The sequence below is a fragment of the Chelmon rostratus genome, chromosome 12 (assembly GCF_017976325.1).
Source record: "Chelmon rostratus isolate fCheRos1 chromosome 12, fCheRos1.pri, whole genome shotgun sequence".
NCBI classification, from domain to species: Eukaryota; Metazoa; Chordata; class Actinopteri; order Chaetodontiformes; family Chaetodontidae; genus Chelmon; species Chelmon rostratus.
The window spans coordinates 8820150-8838905 of record NC_055669.1 but is presented as its reverse complement, the minus strand read 5'-3'; the positions used below and the strand labels follow the sequence as shown (position 1 = coordinate 8838905).

At 42.8% G+C, this 18756-nt stretch overlaps 2 protein-coding genes across 3 annotated transcripts; one reads left to right on the top strand and one right to left on the bottom strand.

Annotated features, from left to right (window-relative positions):
• Positions 1 to 6809: 6809 nt before the first annotated feature.
• On the bottom strand, positions 6810 to 12118 carry LOC121614549 (CPD photolyase). Of its 2 annotated transcripts, none has more exons than XM_041948478.1 (10): positions 12023 to 12118; positions 10737 to 11092; positions 10489 to 10637; positions 9563 to 9745; positions 9249 to 9407; positions 8492 to 8690; positions 8038 to 8190; positions 7751 to 7872; positions 7481 to 7640; positions 6810 to 7375 (listed from the first exon to the last, which is right to left on the bottom strand). In XM_041948478.1, the coding sequence occupies exons 2-10, from the start codon at positions 10978 to 10980 to the stop codon at positions 7227 to 7229; spliced, it is 1518 nt and encodes a 505-aa protein (XP_041804412.1). In that variant the 5' UTR covers positions 10981 to 11092; positions 12023 to 12118; the 3' UTR covers positions 6810 to 7226. The 2 variants fall into 2 exon arrangements, with proteins under 2 accessions (XP_041804412.1, XP_041804411.1); XM_041948477.1 differs by lacking the exon at positions 12023 to 12118 and adding an exon at positions 11299 to 11713.
• On the top strand, positions 11578 to 18553 carry LOC121614550 (UAP56-interacting factor-like). The gene is made up of 9 exons (XM_041948479.1): positions 11578 to 11781; positions 11954 to 12094; positions 12202 to 12365; positions 15131 to 15279; positions 15546 to 15618; positions 15815 to 15870; positions 16815 to 16889; positions 17057 to 17183; positions 17299 to 18553. Exons 1-9 carry the CDS (start codon positions 11709 to 11711, stop codon positions 17398 to 17400), a joined length of 960 nt encoding a protein of 319 aa, XP_041804413.1. The 5' UTR covers positions 11578 to 11708; the 3' UTR covers positions 17401 to 18553.
• Positions 18554 to 18756: the final 203 nt, after the last annotated feature.

Below are 18756 nucleotides of genomic sequence, written 5' to 3'. Positions count from 1 at the left end.
CTTACGAGCATTCAAATTATACTCTGAAGACACCTGAGGCGTAATTATTTTATATGCTGACTGCCACATTTCCACACGTATTTTTTTGATAACTGTGTAGCTGTGTAATTACTTGTCCAGTGTTGATAATTCTGCATTGAATTTACAGTTTCATTAACAAAATGCACTATTATCTTAGAAAACAATATTGCTTTCCTGATTGTAAAACTTGTTTTGTCTTGTGTGACTTTTTGTATTGAAGCCTGTCCCCGTGAATAGACTGTGTGAGTATTTATCAAGGGTTTTGTCAATGCACAGGATCTGATGTAGAATTCTATACTATTTATAAAAGCATGTATGTTTTATATGTGATCGTGTGCTGCTGGTAAGGTGGTTGGACTCAGAGGCAAATGAGTGTAACGAATCCCTGCGCTTGTTTTCGTGTTCAGAGCCCCATCAAGCAGCCGGCTCCAGGATAGAAATGTCTTCTGTGTAAACATCACAGCTAAAGTGCTGCCCAAACAATTGAAGCTATTTATGAGTAATGAGGTTTGCCAGGAGCCACGAGAAGCTTTCCACTAGGCTGCCTCATCTCAGCGCCGGGTGACACACAGTGCAAGGGAAAAACTAATTTATACAAATGGAGATGATGGTTATGAGGGGTAGAGGCGAAGGGGGAAGATGATGTCACTGGGTCAATAATATGGAAAGTGCAACTGATGGATACTGACAAATTGCTTTGTAATGACACAGGGTCATCAGTGCGCCGCACCAGTCTACCCACAGCTTCCATCGCCATAACAGAGCACGCTGCTTACCCACCGGCTCCGCAAATAGCCTCGTTTAAAAGGCCACTTCACAGTACCACCCAAGCAATGGTATTCATTGAAGAGCAAGGTTATTATTACCACCCATGGCACTTTGGTATGACAACACGAAGCAGACTGTATCATTTTATTCACAGCTTTAAAGAATATGTGAGCAGAGTGTGGGCGCTGTGAAATTAAAGCACAAATCAACCCAAATGAGAAATATGATGTGTTTCATTTTGGCTTTCACTCACAGAAATGAGAGATCTGGAAATTTCACCATGCTGAAAGCCATAAAATCCCAGAATTGGAAACAATAAAAAGTCAGTGTGGTGCTCGGGAGGAGCTGTACGAGGGATGAATTGCAAAGTGTTTGGCACCACGTCGCTTGGTCTCAAGTTCATATGAGGTCTTTTATGTAAGCCATCCTGACATGTTTTGACTCCCAACATATAAGTAGGGAGTTAAAATTTTTAGTTTACTGCAGCAGTGATCTTATGGACCATCTCTATTAAAGCATTAAAGCAGCAGCTAATAGACGATGGAAACCTACTGTAGCAGCTGCAGCACTCTTACTTTATTCTTATGACACCGAAATGATCTAATCCGAGAGAAGTGCTGGGACAGGAGGTCATGCAGACGCACAAAAGCATATCAGTGACGAGAGGGATGTGGAGGAGGAGATGGGATTTACTGCAGACAGGATGGTGTGAGGTGCTTCATAATGAGATGAGTGTGTGAGTGTATTGTGAAGATGGGGACTGTTGGTCTGACAGGAGCTCCAAGGTCGTTCCAACAAGAATATCGGTTGTGAAAAATGGAGAGAAGGCGTGAGACCGGTGATGTCCTTGACCTGATGTACTGAGCAGAGACCAGAGCTCGGGGGCCTGTGGCTCCATTAGCAGCCCTGTGCACCAGCACCATGGGTTAGGATTCAAGGCCAGCAGCACGGGCAGCCCGTGCTGTACAGCCAAAACATATTCAGAAACTATTCAGAACTACGCTAATCAATATTTTTAGCCACACTAGCAGCGTAACCCCGCCACTTTGGTCCAGACTATTTGATGGATTTCCATGAAGGAGAGGTATTAATGGTTCCCACGGGACGTCTCCTCGTGTTTTGGGGGATCCCCTGATTGTGCTCTAGTGCCACCATGTGGTTGACATTTGTGGCACTGAGTGAAATGTCTTGACGGCAGGTAGTTTGCCATGATATTTGATGCACACACCCACCCACCTCAAAATGAACTGGAATCACTTTAGCGATTCTGTGACCTTTCATCTGGCATCATCAAGTCAAAACTATATTCTGTCCATTATTTTGGTTAATGACTAAACATCTGCAAAACTTATGACATTCTTTTCAGCCTCAGCTCTAGTTTGCGATCATTGCTAATTAGCAAATGTTAGCATGCTCACTTGCTAAATTAAGATGGTGAAGGTGGTTCACACCAGCATTACAAGATGACTGATACTTAGATTTGGGCTTCTATCATTGAAAAACACGTCACAGATAGATAATCGCTTCATGATCCCACACAAACAGGAGGAACTGGCCCTTTCGAAGACTTGTACATTGACTGGGTTTTCTCTTAAACTTGACAAACCCCAGTTCTACCAACCCACTAATCCTTTTTGACATATACTTTGTTGAAAACAGCACAATATATTTGATGTTTCACCTCATCAGCTTCATTGATTTTTGTTTCTGCTTATTCTGATTTTGATGCAGCAACACGTTTCAAACAAGTTGTGACAGGAGCAACAAAAGACTGGGAAATGCTCCAAAAATGTTTATATATTTTGAACTCGTTGTCCACTGTCATTCATCAGACATGTGTCTACAAACAAGACAACAGTCATTTTCTGCATTTTTTGACAGCCGCTCGGTTTGGATTATTGTAGGCAGTAATGGACCGTGCAGGAGCAGTCACAGCGGTTCGATGAAGAGCTGCAGGCGACAGGCTGCAAACCTCAAACTTCCCAGCGAGGTGGCAAACTCCTTTCACGGTGCCCAGCTGTCCACAGACTCACACTGCGTGCAGCGTAAAATCAGGTTACGGTCGTCACAGGATGATGGAAAAAGGCTGATTATTGCCCGAATTCTGGAGCTGCACTTGCTGTTGTCATCAGGAACAACAGGTGCCAAATCAGTCAGGACTGAAATCTTAAGGATTACAACACTTGTGCAATTATTATATTCAATTATATTAGTATATGCCTAAGTGTTGGCCATCCACGCTTTTCATTTCAGTCACAATGGTGAGTATTTATTTTTTTGACTGTATTGTGTTACACAGTGTTTGGCACTGTTACCTCATTGAGAATAAGCCTACAATAACTCATGCATGATCTGTGTGTGTGTGTGTGTGTGTGTGCGTGTGTGTGTGGGTATCATTCCCCAGTACAAAGACATGCAGGGTCATTAGAAGCCTCAACAAAGGGTGTACCGTGCATTGGCCCAGCGCACTGTGCATGCCATCACCACCTACTCCTGGGATCCTGAATAGGATAAAAGGGTGGAGAGAACGAATGGATGGAAAATGATTAGGGGAGAAAGTGTGAGTGCAAATGCATGGCCACAGATCCCTGGGCAAGTGTGGACATGTGAGGAATATATTTTAATGATAATGTAAGAAACACCATTTGAAGGCATTTTCTCTCCCTCGCTCCTGTAAATTGCTTGTACAGAGCAGTATTGGAGTGTCAAGGTTGTGCCACAACATTATTCTGCAGGGTAGCTGCTGCAATAAGCTCACGTATTTGCAGGAAAAATGTACTTGCAACACTACAGCCAGTCAGTGTAGGCAAAAAGTAATTCAGAGACTGTAAATATTGGTAGATAAAAGGGAAACCGGGTATCAACAGCGCATTGATTAAACTCTGGCACCGCTTCACTGTTTTCATTTTCTCCTTGTTATACCAGACTTAGTGGGTGAGATTAGCTCTCCACTCAATCTATACGCAGGCTATTTCACAGGACACAGGTAAATCCCAGGACGCAGCAGTTCTGCTGTGATTGCATTTTCCTCGTGTTTATAAGTCTGATGCCTTTGTGTCGAAATGGCTCGCGCTCCTGCAAAGTCGAGAGGGAGAAACTCCCCAGGAGAGCGGGAGAAAGCCACAGTTCCCGTCGTCCAACATATGAGCTTTTTGCGTTTTCAGCCGCACCAGCAGCATGTCTCCAGGGACAACCAAGTCACTGTGTCTGTCATTCTGACAGCAGCGCTCCCTGTAATCCTGCCAACTGGTTTCAGCCAATTAGCACAAGCATGCACAATAGTGGGAGACATACGGGTTATGTCTCTCCCTGGAAATGAACAGAGCTCATTGCATAGAGGAGGTTCCATGTTGTAAAGTGTTGTTACCTGGTCATGTTTTTTATCCGCTGCAGTTAATTAGGTTGGGTAGACGTGGTTTTTGTCTCTGTGCTTAATTACATTGGTGCTCCGTAAAGCCACATTTTCAACTGCGATGTGACCCAGTCCCTGCACATAAGAGCATGTGACATGTATTTTCCTTTTTGTTTCCCATTTTGGATAAAGGAACACATGCGTTTCTGTAATCAGATTATTTTGTCATCCATTTGATGACAGTTCATGCTGCATTTACTGTTAGAGTCCAGCAGGGTCCTCCTTCATCCCGAGTGTGTCTGCAGTTTTCCCCTCTCCAGTGTATCTAGTGTCTTTCTGTTAGTGTGTGTGGGTGTGTGTGTGTCATTGTGTATGGGTGTGTCTGTTTCAATCAGGGTGTTGCGACCTAGTTTCCTCCTCCCACCTACTCACCTGCACACCTGCTGCGAATCCACCCATCAACTCCACCTGTAGCCTGCAGTATGTAAACCCGGTCCTTCCCTCTACTCTGCACCAGATTGTTTCGTGTGTTATAGTAGTGCTACATCTGTCCGACTCAGCTAATTCTCTGTAATTTTATCTTGCTGTCTTTGAGCGTGCCTGATCTTATTTTAAGTGTGCTTCTGGTCCATCGTCTCCTGCCTCATACACCCTGATCCTCGTCAGTCTCCAGTGTTCCTCCTGACGATTCAAGCCACCGCTCTGCTGTTTGAGTACCTGCAAATTTAATGACGCCATCTGTGTCAGCCTGTGATTTAGTGCTAATTAGAAATTGTTTGCTTGCTTATATGCTAAACTAATAAAATCTGGTGAACACTGTAAACACACTAGACCTTCTAAACATCAGCATGTTAGCATTGTCATTGTGATGTTCGCTCAGAGCACTGCTGTGCAGCAGAGCAGCTGGAGTGGCTGCACACTTGTCTTGTTTAAGAAAAGGTGATGTATGGAGCTTCATAAACCAACAGGGACTGTAGTTTGCAGCAAGACGATTAGTCTTGCTGTAATATTCACCTGAGGTAGTAACAGGACTGCTGAAGTGATAATGGGAGCATGATACAAAGTTCAGAGGCAGAGTTTATAGCCAGCTTTCGAGTGGGATGCAGCTCGGGGCGGCCCAGGCCTGATAAAATTACACAGCTGAGTTTATTTTAGTCTGTTATGTTAATTCACTCTTGTGACTTTGTGAAAGCAGAAAAGAGGCGGCTGCACATTTTCTCACTGCTGTGAACTGCGATTGTTCTTAAAAAGCTGTGACTTCAGGTAGTTTTCTGTCACTCTATGATCGATTTAATAAAGTGGGAGAAAGAGTAGCCCCCAAAACAAAAAAAAGCTTGAAGATTACCAGCAACATCCTCTCTGAGTCAGTATTGATGTGATGCTCTGTGTTCATGTGAAATATAGGTGTTCCAGCGAGCCTATTGTTTAAGCACTGGATTAAACAATTGTAACACATAAAATATGGCACATCTGTTTACAGTAAGGCAGAAGAAGAACGTCTTAATATAGACATCTTTGTCAGCTTGGAAATGTTTCATGGGGTGGCCAGACTGGGCCACTTAAAATCTTGGTCTGCCACATGAAAACTAAAAGCCAGTGAATTTCAGGAATACTATTCTGCCATAGCAGTACTCTGATTAGATGAAAACAATGTGAGAGTTACACACTGATATATACGGCAGCGACTGGGTAGGACAATAAGATGCAGTTCTGTCAGCAACAACAGCATGGAGGTTACCAAATTAAGAAATGTTGCATTCTCTCTTGTAGGGGACATGATTAGATGGAATATAATACATATATATTTATATACTTGTTTTTGCGACACAATCTTACTTTCTCAAGGAGGAAGTAAGATTGTGTCGGAAGGGTCATGTTTGAAAGCTCAGTTCTTGTCATTAAAATCACAGTCCTGCTGCTTTTCATCCATGTTTCTAATCAACTGCTTTACTCTTCATCTACAACAGCATCAGAAGACAAACAGCCAGTATGATAGGAACTATTTTGAGGACCTTAAAGCAGTAAATAACAATGTAACAACTCACAATTCTTATACCCTAGAACTACACCAAGTGGTTTCAGCTCATTTGCACACGAAAGCACATTTTGGGAGATTTCTCTTTCCCCTGAAATGAACTAACAGAACAAAGAGGCTGAGCTCATTGCATAGAGAAGGCTCCATATTGTAAAGTGTTGTTACCTGAAGGGAATGTTTTTATCTACTACTGAGGCTGCAGTTAATTAGGTTGGGTAGACGTGTTTTTTGTTTCTGTGCTTAATCACATTGGTGCTCAGTAAAACTACATTTGCAACTGTGATGTGACCCAGTCCCTGCACTAGCGCATGTGATGGATTTAAGGACAGTTTCTCTAATCAGCTTACTTTTTGCCATCTATTTGTTGACCGTTCATGCATTTCCTTTATGAACTGCTCATATATGTGCTGAAAAGATTAGTTTGACCTCAGAGTAGCTTTTAAATGAGAGTGCTTCAAAGTCCGCCTTTATTTCATTCTTAATTAAATTCAAAAGCAGTCAGTTCAAAGTGGTTGTGGGTGGATGCATGATTCCTGGTAAACAATAAAACAAGTCTGTTAAAGGCAATACAGTTTACTGTATTTCAGGTCTTACAGTTGGAGAACTAAATGAATAAACTACTGAATTCAACAGAAAATGTGACTTTCATTTATTTACAATCTGGTATGAAACGCTGGCATTTTAGACAAAGGAGTGAAATCCTCCGAGTTCCTCTAAAAGAACAGTATGTGTTGTGGACTCTGCTGAAACACAAAGTATAAAAAGTAATATAAAAGTCAAATAACAAAAAGTAAAAAGTTGCTCACTAAGTAGGCACCACAGTTCGTCACTACAGATCCAATGTTAAGTTAGGCAACAGTCCACTGTACAGTGAAGTAGAAGGAGACAGTCATGATGAGCAGAAACATGTCTGAATAATCAGTAAACAAGGCAACAGTGAGAACAAAGACAAGAAGAGGATCCACTGCTGCAGATGCTCCCTGAGGTAATGGTGTGAGAGCTGTACGCTGTCAGGGATCTTATTCCTGTCCTTCAAAAACATTTTACACTTCACAGGTTTTTAGGACAGTACTTTCGCTCAAACCGGGCGACGTCAAACTTCCGAAGGCAGCCTTTGTAGTTCATGTAGCGGATCTTTCCGAAAATGGGTCTCTCGGCCCAGCCCTGGTCGTGGATGCCACAGATAGACCACATACAACCTGCAGGGGGGGAAACACGGTGAGGAGGGCATGAACGTGTGAGAAAAGCAACTCAGAATATCAGTATCACATTTGCACAAATGAGAGTTTAATTTATGTCCTCACCGACAAAGCCATTGGGGTCCTGGCCATCCAGCTCATAGCGATCGTTCAGGTACAGAGCGATCGAGAGCGCCTCCTCGGGTGAAGACGTCCACTCCAGGATCTTTTTGGCCCAGTACATCCGCAGGAAACCATGCATCTTCCCCTCAGAGACCATCTGGTACTAATGGAGACGTGCAATAAGCAGCAGTAAGACACACGGACCAGCGAGCAAATATGTTAACATCGAAAAAACACTTGAATAAGAGACGCAGTGAGACATGGATGCTGTACCTGAGCGCCGTTCCAGAGTTTGTCGTGGGTCTTTGCTTTCTCCAGCTGCTCACGCGTGTACAGATACGGCCTCTTGTCTTTGGCATGATCTTTTAAGGTCTTCTGAGCCCACTCATACGCACCTGAGTACCACACACACACCCGATACAACATCAAGAGCTGAATCATTTCAAATGTGCTCGATCAATCTATACAAGTGAACTGAGGCTCTGAGCAGGTGACCCGTCTGATGGGACACTTCTGAAAACACAGTGAACAGGATGCAGTTTAACGAGATCTCGACTGACCCTCCACGCTGTCGTATTTCTTGTTGTAGAAGCAGAAGTTGTCTGTCAGCTCCCTGCGCACCACCAGCTCCTCGATGAAGGAGGCGACGGGCTGACCTGTGCTCTTCCCACTGCGCTGCACCTGTAGAGCCACGCGCTGGGCTGACAGGTGGCCTGACGGAGGAAGAGGAGATGGTTGAGAGAGGATGAGAGGCGGATAAAAGCGTGTTTTTCCCAGTTCAGAGTACGTATGAGGAGTTTTAAAATCCATCCTGTGACCTGGTGTCATGGCCGTTCACTTTGAACTCAGCTGTGGATGTTCTTAAACAGACAGGAAAATTAAGATATGGCCGACAGTTGTGTGGGTCACATGTGTGGAAGGACATGGAAAGAAATGTGAGTAAGAAGTGTTAAAAGAATAAATTTAGGCATGCATACAATTCACTCCAACTATCTTTTTCGTGGCACTACTGACCGAAGCGGATCCAGGGGGAGAGCTGGCTGAGGGCGGCAGCGTTTGGGTCGTTGCGTTGGCTGTCAAACAGTTTAAGGCGTACATCAATGAAGGACTCCAGCATGGCCATCCCTGCCTTGGTGCCTGGCTTAGCCCACTCCGGCTCGCCTACTGTTCTGTCAACCTGCAGGGAGGCTAGGGTTTCGTCCCAGTCTACTGGCTGGAAGGTTAAGAGGGAGAAAAGGGGAAAATTCAGCAGAGGCCACAGCTGACAGTGATGAGCCAAAATATGCACTCTGGTTTTCTAGAGGAGTGCAAACTTCAAAAGAAGGGAAGAAAGTTCTGAGCCCTTCACCTAGCTTATGTTATCAGCAGGCTCAAACCAGTGAATAGCATATCAATCACTGCACTGCAGTGAAAGTACGCACTCCTGCAGCTTTAATATCTAGTGCTGGGAAGTAAATTTTTCAACTTTTGGGCAGTCAAAAAGTCTACGATTTATATTCACTCATCAATAAATAATGTGCAGAAGAGAGGAGCAGCTGAAGGTTGAAAGGAAGTGCTTTATTGCAGCAGTGTGACATCCAAACTCTCCAAAAGCACGTCCAAAACGATGAATAAAAGAAAAAACATGACTGTGTTGTCTTAACCTGTTCCAAAGTTCTTGAATGTCACAGAAAAACATAAATGCATGACTTCTTTCTCCTCTTTACAACAGCACATTAACCTTTATTCACGACAATCTGAATGTGCCCTTCACTGTTACTGCAGCACTTACCTTGGCGGTTCTTGTAGCTGTGTAGGGGTGTTTCTCTACTGGAGGAAAATCAGTGAGGAACTCTGGCAAAAGTTTGGTGATCTTTCCTCTGATGGTCCTGGCGGCATACTCCAGTTTAGGTGATGCTACCCAGCAGGGGACGATATTGTGGGCGTCAACCTATAAAAGGAAAATGTGGTGTTTAACTCATGTTGTTTCTTTGTGAGCCAGCATGATGAGGAACTAACAACGCAAGGCAATAATCAGAGAGGGAGAAATCGCACAATATTACCCAGCGGCATCAACCCTGTCCCTCTCTGGCAGTGAGCTTGTACCTGTATGAGGGGAATGTCCTTCGGAAGCTTCTTTTTGACGTCCTCCAACCACTGCAGCGGCTCTCTGAGGGGGGAGAAGTCTGTCACAACAGCCCCCAGGCTGCGGTCTGACACAAAGCCAGGAATAACGTCCCCCGCTGAACCACGCAACAAGTGGAACTGGATGTTTAAGGATTTGCATTTCTGTTTGGTAGGAGCAGAGCAGCAAAGTTAAGCCTCATACACTTGGTCGTGGGTTCAAGGACCTGGATCATGAACCACTGAAAAGAGTGCACCTTCAGCCATTATACATTCAATGAACCATAGTTGTGGTTCATTACTCAGTAAAGAAACAACCTCTGTGACTTTTCTATTGATTCTTTCATTGTTTTATTACTTACTTTACTGTGGCTGCAAATTATTCTTACCTTTAATGATGAATATGTGAATTTTTCAATTTCTTTTAATCAATTATGTCTTCAAATTGCTGTACAATCATCAAAATTGTCTCAATTACCAACAGGCCAGAGGGTATGTCTCCAGATTGCTTCTTTCATTTCAGTATAATAAAAAACAAACCGGCAAATCCTCATAATCATCTTACGGATTCATACATTATAATTGTAACCAGTTAACTGACTGTCAATCACATAAGTGATGAATCATTTCAGCTCTGCTTTTAATGAATGGGCAGTTCTGGATCTGGATTTTGGAAGTTACCAGATTCTAACCAGCTAAAAACTGCAAGTGTTCACTTTAAAATTAGACTGAATCAACAAAGAAATCTGTTGAGTATTTGGTGATATTACTTGATCTGGTTGACTTACTCATGGAATTAATGTATTAGAATGTGTGACTTTTCCATCAGTCAAATCAATATATATATATATATATATATATATTATATATATATACACACACACACACACACACACACACACACAAACCTTTGCAACTTCCTCCAGACCTTTCAGCATAAAGCTGTAATGTCTCAGGGTGGACAGCTCTGATTTTGGGACCAGCAGGCAGACACAGACGTGCAGAGGAAGGTTCTCCTTCACAGCAAGCCGCTGGGCGTGGACCAGCGCCCAGTTATCTGGAACAGAGTAGAAACACAGAAAACATGTTGCCAGTTGAGACATGGAGAAAATAGAGGCCTCTTGATGCACTGCTGGTAATTGTTTTAAGTGTTTACCTTGTACTCTGTGGTCTCTTGACATCCAGTACAGGACACCCTCTGAGCCCTGCTTCATCTTCTCAGTGTCAGATATAAAACGGAGGCGCTTTTTGTTGAACTTCATCTCCTTCTTCTCACTCCTCTGCTGCTGCACCATGTCCTCCAGCCAGCCCTGCTCCTTCGCGGCGGCCACCTTCAGCTGCTTGGCGCTGGGCTCTTTGGTAGCAGCAGCAGATGTTGCTTTGCGTTTCTTCTCTGACATGATGGCTTCACCGGTGAATGGCTTGATCCTGCAGCAGAAAACTGAGGTCGGCCTCCGAGTACTGCGGGCAACAAGCCTCAAAAAAGGTCTCGCTAAAGAGGAACAGGATGAGCTGCAGGAAAAACAAGACGAAAATGGTGAAAAACTGTCCGTTTGCAAACCACCACAGAAGCCGAAAGTAATTCAACAAAGCTGACTAAATTATTAAGAAATAATGCATCAAAAAACACAAACTAAGTACTAATTAGTCAAAAAGCCGACGACGCAAACGTAAAAGCTTCTCGTTTGAATGACCGCCGCGATGAATTTATAACTTACCTCCTCCAAATGCAGTGAAGCATGCAATGAATAAAACTTGAAATCGGTCTGGAAGAAGTATTTGGAGCTAACCGACAGAAATGGTAAACGAAGGAGTGTTAACTGGCTTTATAGCAGTCCGGTTACCAGAAACGCGTTGGTGAGTCCGGTGTTTCCATTTATGCAACCAGTTACATGAGCACGCTGGTGTCTGGGTTTTGTAACGCATTGTTTTTGCCGACTTGTACCACATTTCCCACAATGCAGTTGGAATGTCTCCACTGGGCATGCGCGATGCCGTTTACGCTGGGAGGAGGGTCGTGCCAGTTGTAGCGCGTAGCTAGCCACAAAAGGGACGAAGTGCTGGCTGGTTAGCCAGCGATTATTGTTTTTTACTTTACGCTCGGTGTCGCTTGTCGTGGTTTTAAAGTATGAACAAAGATGATTTTACAACAGGGCGAGGGAGGAGACCAGCGGTTCCCGATAAAGTCGACATGTCATTAGGTAAGGCCCTCGATGGCTAACGTTAACGCAAACGTTACTAAAATAGAGTAACGTTACTAGCTCATGTTAGCTACTAACTGACGGAGGTTGTCAGTTGCTAGCTAGCCAAACAGATCTAATTTTAGCATTTAGACGCCCTTGTTTATCAATGTTCCTGTGGTAAATTTAACAGATGACATCATTCGGTTGAACAAAAAAGAGCAACAGTTAAAAAGGAGACAGGCCACTGTGAACCGCCGACCTGTCAAGAAGAAGGGCCGTTTAACGCAAGGAAAGGGAGTTTCGTCAAGGGCTGCTGGAGCAGTCCAGAGAGGTGTGTACGCTCCTCCGTTGTTGCCTCCCCGTTTGGAAATCTTTTCTCCTTTTCTTTCGAAACACCTTTGTGCATGTGTAGTGCCGTAACGCCCTTATCCTTACCAGGAGGTGGCGTGGCCCGAGGAGGAACGCCTAAATTAAGAAACAGAAGGGTCCCTCCACCACCAGGTCGACGACGGGGTCAAGGGGTCATCACAGGCCTGGCAGCCAGGAGGCCAGCTGCCCTGCTGAAGCGAGTCGGCACGTTTAACAGAACACCAGTCAACCAGGTAATGGAGGACATACTGGAGAGCACTACACGACAGGCAGCCGCTGTTATTGGCCTGAAACCTCATTGTAGACTGCTGGCAACACTGGCATTAATGCACACATCCTATTGGAAGTTCATAACATTAACTGAATTGAATAAATAAGAGAACATTTGCTCAGAAAGTAGGAACCACCTCTGTCAATCCTTCCTTGTTGATTGTCGCTGGAAAGGTGCGGAGCAGAGGTTCTCAAATTTATCATTCAAACGTCCATATCTGATTTTTATTAAAGGTCAGAGGTCGTTAATGATTGACAGTAACAATTAATCAATTAACGTCACATCTCTTGTGATTGGGCCAGCGCGACACAGATGCAGACACGGCTTAGTGCATGTTTATTTCCGAGTCAGACATTTACATTTACATTTACGCTAGTTGTAGAAAATTCTTTGGTGTAACATTAATGTGTGAACTCTGCAGCAGCAAAACACAGCACTCTCTCCGTCAGTTGCCATGACAACGACATCAGTGCTAGGGAAATCAGCCACATTTGGCTACATTCATCTGGTGACACAATTGCTGTGAGGGATCGCCAGCTATACTGTACATTCAAACTCACCAGCAATTCATTGATCAGCAGAAAATGTATTTAAAAACAGGAAAGGTTACACTTCTTAAGGTATCGTACTGATTCATAACACGAGGTGGCAGAGGTCCTCAACAACATTAAATATATATATATATATATATGGGCTTTATTCCCTACTATTGTTTCATATTTTCAGTTTCCTACAAAATTAATGTTATTTTATGAGTCTATATCAGTGTGAACAGACTCTTATAAAAAAGAAGGAAAATTCATAATGATAACTAGAAAATGCTTTCAGATGACAGATCAACTACCAATGAATGACTCCTTTTCATAACTAAAAACCCCTCTTCAGGGTCCCAGGAAGTCAACAAAAATACTCTGAGACTCAAACAGTTGGCCAACAAAAATAATCCCCAGCGACACCTCCTGTGTCTGATAGACAGTCTTAGTGATTCCCCGACAACTCCGGAGTTCCTCCTGTATCCGGCCAGTGTGCTGCTGTGGGTCCCAGTGAATGGCCGGCCTGGGAGCAGTGTGGTTTGATGGTGGGGCTGTGGAGTAGAGAGGATGGAGAGCTGGAGAATGATGAGATTCTGTAGAGTGAGTGAACTATGAATTAGACATTTTGGCTCGTTGCCAGGGGTTGGCAGGCTAATCGCAGATCACTCCCAGGACAGACTGGGCTTCTTCCACTGTTGAGTGATGTTCGATGTGCCCATTTTCTTAATTCATTAATATTCTGTGGGCCGGATGTGGCCCGCAGGCTTCCAGCTGACAATCTCTGAGTTGGAGGCTGGGTCCAGATTGTCCTGTCTTTTAGTCTGGATGTGGACCAAGGTCCGGACTTTGAGAAGCCCTGATATAAGTTATTAGAGGACAAGCCTTGAAAAACCCAACATACAACTAGCAGCCATCTTCAAGCGGTTTGCAGATCGTCTGTGCCACGTTGAAAGATGCAAACGCTGATACAGCGTCACACCTTACAAAAGCAATGTTGGAGTTCCTTGTCAGCCTCTCTGTCTTTCAGTCGGCATGTTGTGCATTTTTAATGTAATGGTGTCAACTCTTAGCCCTACGAGTTAGGTTGACAAACATCCCTTTTCTGCTGCTGAAATGATTGGTATAAAACATATTGGATACGTAAGAGAAAGAGGAGAAATTTGTAGCAATTAATATTGAGAGTACAGTGAAACTTTATCCATGTGGTGCTGGTATTGCACCAAAACTTGAGCAACTTTTGCAAGACATTGTGTCTGCACTAGCTGACAGAGAGACTCAGAAAAGACAAAGCTCAAGTACTTTTCAAAAAGCTTGCGTATTTATTATTTGTTACCTTGGTAACCAAAGTCTGTCTTGCTTGCTTAGTCTTTGAGCAAGCACACCAACAGACTGTACTCCTCCTGCTTTAATGACCTGGATCTGCCTGACCTTCATCACGCCCAGAGGCAGAGTTTTCTCCACATCCCGTCGCATGGCAACAGACATCAGCAGCCGCCGTCTGGTATCCAGGAAGCGCTAACTCACTTTGTTAGCTGCCCTGATGCTGTCTGCTCCAGACGACCTTAGGAACTTTCCCATTTTGTTTCCCATCACGCCAGAATTGCGATCTATTCCAGGTCTTGATGAGAATCTGTGGATGTGATTGGAACTTTGAGCTACCACAGCCCACCACAGCATCCATCATTGTTTTTCTCTCCTTTTCTATCAGACGTCACGAAGTTATCATGAAAGCTGTGTTTTACACACTTAATATTCAGCTATGTCGACGCACTTGGGGATTCATGGAATTTTTCTAATTCTTATCAAAGTAATCTTTTAAGTTCTAATTATTTCCAATGCGCATACCGGTCCTTTTAAGAGTGTAAGATGAAGCAACTCATCTCTTCTGTCTGTTCTATTCCTTTCATGTTTTTGTTCAAGTATCAAGCTGTACCACACTTAATTTCAGACAGTAATTCATAGATTTCACATCATTCGCATTTGAAAGGTGGTTTTGTTTTCTTCTTTCTTAATAAAACTTGCCTTTATACAGATGGAAATTAAAGTGGGCTTGTTGTGGGGAATCAGAGCTGAAGTCTGAAGGAGTTCTTACTTCAAATAATTCTCTACCCTGAAGTTATGATCTGCTTTCATTGTTTGTTTTTCCATTTGGTTTTACTGTATCTGTCCTCCACTGCACTTTTCCCTTTTTCAGAAAATAAGACAGAAAACAAAGCCCTTCATTCAACGCCCTGAAGCCCAATACAGGAAGCCAGAGGTACAGAGGCGGCCATACAGGCAGCCCGATGCACAGAGAGGCCAGAATGCAGCATCAGTCAGGAGACCATTTCAGCTGCAGCGGCGGTGAGAGCACCTTTATAACAACCTGTGTACAGTCCTTCAGTGCACTTGAATGAAGAGAATTGTGGGAGTGGTGTAAAAAGTCAAAAACAGGCTGTTGTAAGTATTTTATTACACACATGACTAAGTTTTAAGCGGAGTAATCTAGAAAGTAGAAAGAGCTAAATTTCCTGTGCATTGTATACAGCATCAGACACAATAGACTCTAATCAACGTATACTGAGTACACAGCTGTGCTTCAATACAGTCTTTGTGTTGCACTCATGCAGACCACTGCCGCCCGTCCATCAGACTCAGAGGGAAGCACGCCAGGCCACATTTCTCTTTCGCAGAGGACTCAAGGTACACAATGGCTATGTGGAGCATTGAGTTGTTAAATGTACTGTATTTGTAGATAAACCTGAATGTGTCATGGACTACCTGTTAACATGTAGTGTAACCTTTTTTGTCTTTTAAGACGTAAATCTATTATTATACTAAATCCATCTGTCAACGCACCACTGTGTTAATTCTTCATGTCCATTGCTCCATATTACAGGTACAGGCCCAGGTGCAGAAAGCAAACCCTCGCACTCCTTCAGTCAGAACACGCCAGTGAGTATCTATTAGCTGCTGCTGTTAAAATGCCTTGTAGCAACCAAAAACGTAATAATTTTGGCAATTTTAAATGTAATAAAACCAATAATGTAATAACTTGCCAATAATGTAATAAAACCTTTGAGCCAATAACGTAATAACTTTTTGCCAATAATGTAATACGTTATTACACTATTGGCTGGTTGTTAAATGTACTGTATTTGTAGATAAACCTGAATGTGTCATGGACTACCTGTTAACATGTAGTGTAACCTTTTTTGTCTTTTAAAAAAAGGTTACCCTAACCCTAACCCATAACGTAATAACTTTTTGCCAATAATGTAATACGTTATTACATTATTGGCTGGTTATTACGTTATTGGCCTAGCATTTAAAAACCCTTTGAAAATGTAATAACTGGTGCTGATAATGTAATAATATTATATATGACTGCAGTTCTTGGGAATAATAAACCTTTTTGTGCAGTTCACTGAATTAAAATAAGTACAGTGGACAAATTTAAGATTTAGATTCTCTCTCTATCTCTCTCTCTCTTGCCTGATCTTTCTCATTATTAATATTGATCAGATAAAAAAGATTTGATCCTGTAAGATCCTGTGACGTCATCCAGGTGTTTAACAGTGGGTTTAGCACAACTCTATGATATAACAGCCTATAGATCACATCTGGACATTATTGGCAAGTTATTACATTATTGGTTTTATTACATTTAAAATTGCCAAAATTATTACGTTATTGGTAGTTATTACATTATTGGCCGTTACTACGTTTTTGGTTGCTACATGCCTGTATCACTCTGTTGTGTGTGCATGTATGAAGAAGAGGAAATCACACTGAGGATGTGATACACTTGGAGGGGAAAGAAGACCATTGTTTGCCATGTTAGGTTCATTGTCTTGTGTTTGTGGTGATACAGTACACCTTTTTTATTTATCCACCAGGTGGCGCACATCAACCACCAGCAGTGGTATCTTGACTGTTTCAATTGACAACCCCACAGCCAGGACTCAGCCCGAGTAAATATCACACACTCTGCAGAATCTTACACCCCGTTTTTTTGACATCACGTAGAGGATCATTTCCATAAGCACATGTTTTATTCATAGTGTGAAATTAGGAAATATACATGTCTGCTATGACCTTCACACCTCAGTCACCGGCTGACTGTGTGACTGCTTCGTAGGCCTCCTACTGCTTGGACCCTGCATCCCCCAGCTGCCACCTCTGCTCCTGTCAAGGTGGAACTGGTGGAGAAGAAAATACCAAAGGGAGTTCCTCTTCAATTTGACATCAACAGTGTTGGGAAACCGGTGAGAGCATGCTACTTAGATTTCTGTACAGTTACATACACAGGACTACGAATGCAGCTGTTCACATCCCCACGCAGTGCGTTAACGTTCGTCTGGTGTACGTTTCTCTCCACAGCAAACATCGATGACCTTGAATGAGCGATTCCGAATCCTAAAAGACAAGCGCACCGCCACAGCACAAAACACTAAAGGCAGCCGATTTGTTACCGTGGTTTAGCCAGCAAAAAGAGGGTGACCAGGAACAATCAGCAGCCCTTTTTATCCTGCTCAGACCCGCACAGTGAAGCCCACCTTTCTGACGGATGGGACGTGCTGACGCACTGAATGACTTCGCTAAGAGGACGGAGGGCAACCACGGGACAAATGAGTGCAACACACACAACGGCTCAACTGAGAGGGTACTAGTGTGAAAGGAAGAGAGTTTAAAATAAGTCTCCATTCATTGTCCATATCATTGTCCTCCACTGTTGCTCTGTACTGGGAAGGAAAGAGCTTTTTACCTTCTCTGGACTTAAAACTGTTGACACTATTTTGAAGACCGTTTTGAAGTATTTCTTTACAGAGAGGACTGCTATGTATTTGTTAGGATGGCATGTATGTTCACAATACCCTTTTTTGACATTTTTGAGAATTGTTTTGTAACGTTTCTTGAAATAAACAAGTTTCTCTTTAAATAATCGGTATAGCCTCAGATCAGTTTGGAGCACAGTGACTGAAACTCCTGTCTTGTGATCAAACAGTGCCATCTGGCTGTGAATCAGAAACCAGTCAGCTCCTGTTCCTGTTTTTGTGTGAAGAATTTCATGTGTCCAAATGTTGCTTCTACATTCTTTGCATCTGTAACACTGTATCCTGCTGTGGGTGTCAGGTTTATGAATGTACAAAGAGGATCCATTTCAGTGCTGTGTCAAGAGCAATTTGAGCCTCCAGAAGTTGGCACATATTTCAGGTAGTTTTGCAGTGAACAGTAAAAGGTTTCAGATGTCAGAACTAGAAGATATTTTTAATTTCTTGTATTAATATTAACCTGTTTTCTGTAACTTTGTAACAAAAAAAACGTTCATATTTTGGAATCTGAATATTGCTTTTATTTAAATACATTAAAATTTGCAATGTAACAAAACTATTGGCATATGAAATTCAAACACCATTTAAATGGACAAAACATGGCTCACTTCATTTTTCTGTGACTAGTGTCAGTAACACTAGGTTATTTTTCTCTCTGCCAACTGCTCTGCATCATTTTTCCCCATTTACACTGTTCACAGACTATCTTACAATAAGAGTGCTGAATAAAAATGAGGTAAGAAAGTGGTTTGAAGATTACAGATCATGCAGTACATGCCGAACAGCAACAAAATATTTTGTGAAGGAGGAAATAACAAAAAAAAAAAAAAAAAAAAATACATGTGTGCATTTTTAAAAATAATCAATTTACACAGCTTTGCATCTTTGGTTACAAAGTAGGTTGAATGATTTCACAGCTTTCCCCCCTGGCCCCCTCAGGAAAAACATTGGGAAAAAAAGATGAAGGTAGGGGGTGTGGCAACACTAATTCATTTTTAGAGAAACT

What these genes read in the sequence shown, in the direction of transcription:
- LOC121614549 (XM_041948477.1), bottom strand. Translation starts at nt 11,321, where the DNA reads ATGCTTCACTGCATTTGGAGGAG. An exon ending in AGGACATTCCCCTCATACAG is followed by an intron (nt 9,408 to 9,562) that starts GTACAAGCTCAC and finishes TTCCTTTTATAG; the next exon opens with GTTGACGCCCACAATATCGT. An exon ending in CTCCCCCTGGATCCGCTTCG is followed by an intron (nt 8,191 to 8,491) that starts GTCAGTAGTGCC and finishes TTCCTCCGTCAG; the next exon opens with GCCACCTGTCAGCCCAGCGC.
- LOC121614550 (XM_041948479.1), top strand. Translation starts at nt 11,709, where the DNA reads ATGAACAAAGATGATTTTACAACAGGGCGAGGGAGGAGACCAGCGGTT. An exon ending in ACAGAACACCAGTCAACCAG is followed by an intron (nt 12,366 to 15,130) that starts GTAATGGAGGAC and finishes TCCCTTTTTCAG; the next exon opens with AAAATAAGACAGAAAACAAA. An exon ending in TCTTTCGCAGAGGACTCAAG is followed by an intron (nt 15,619 to 15,814) that starts GTACACAATGGC and finishes TCCATATTACAG; the next exon opens with GTACAGGCCCAGGTGCAGAA.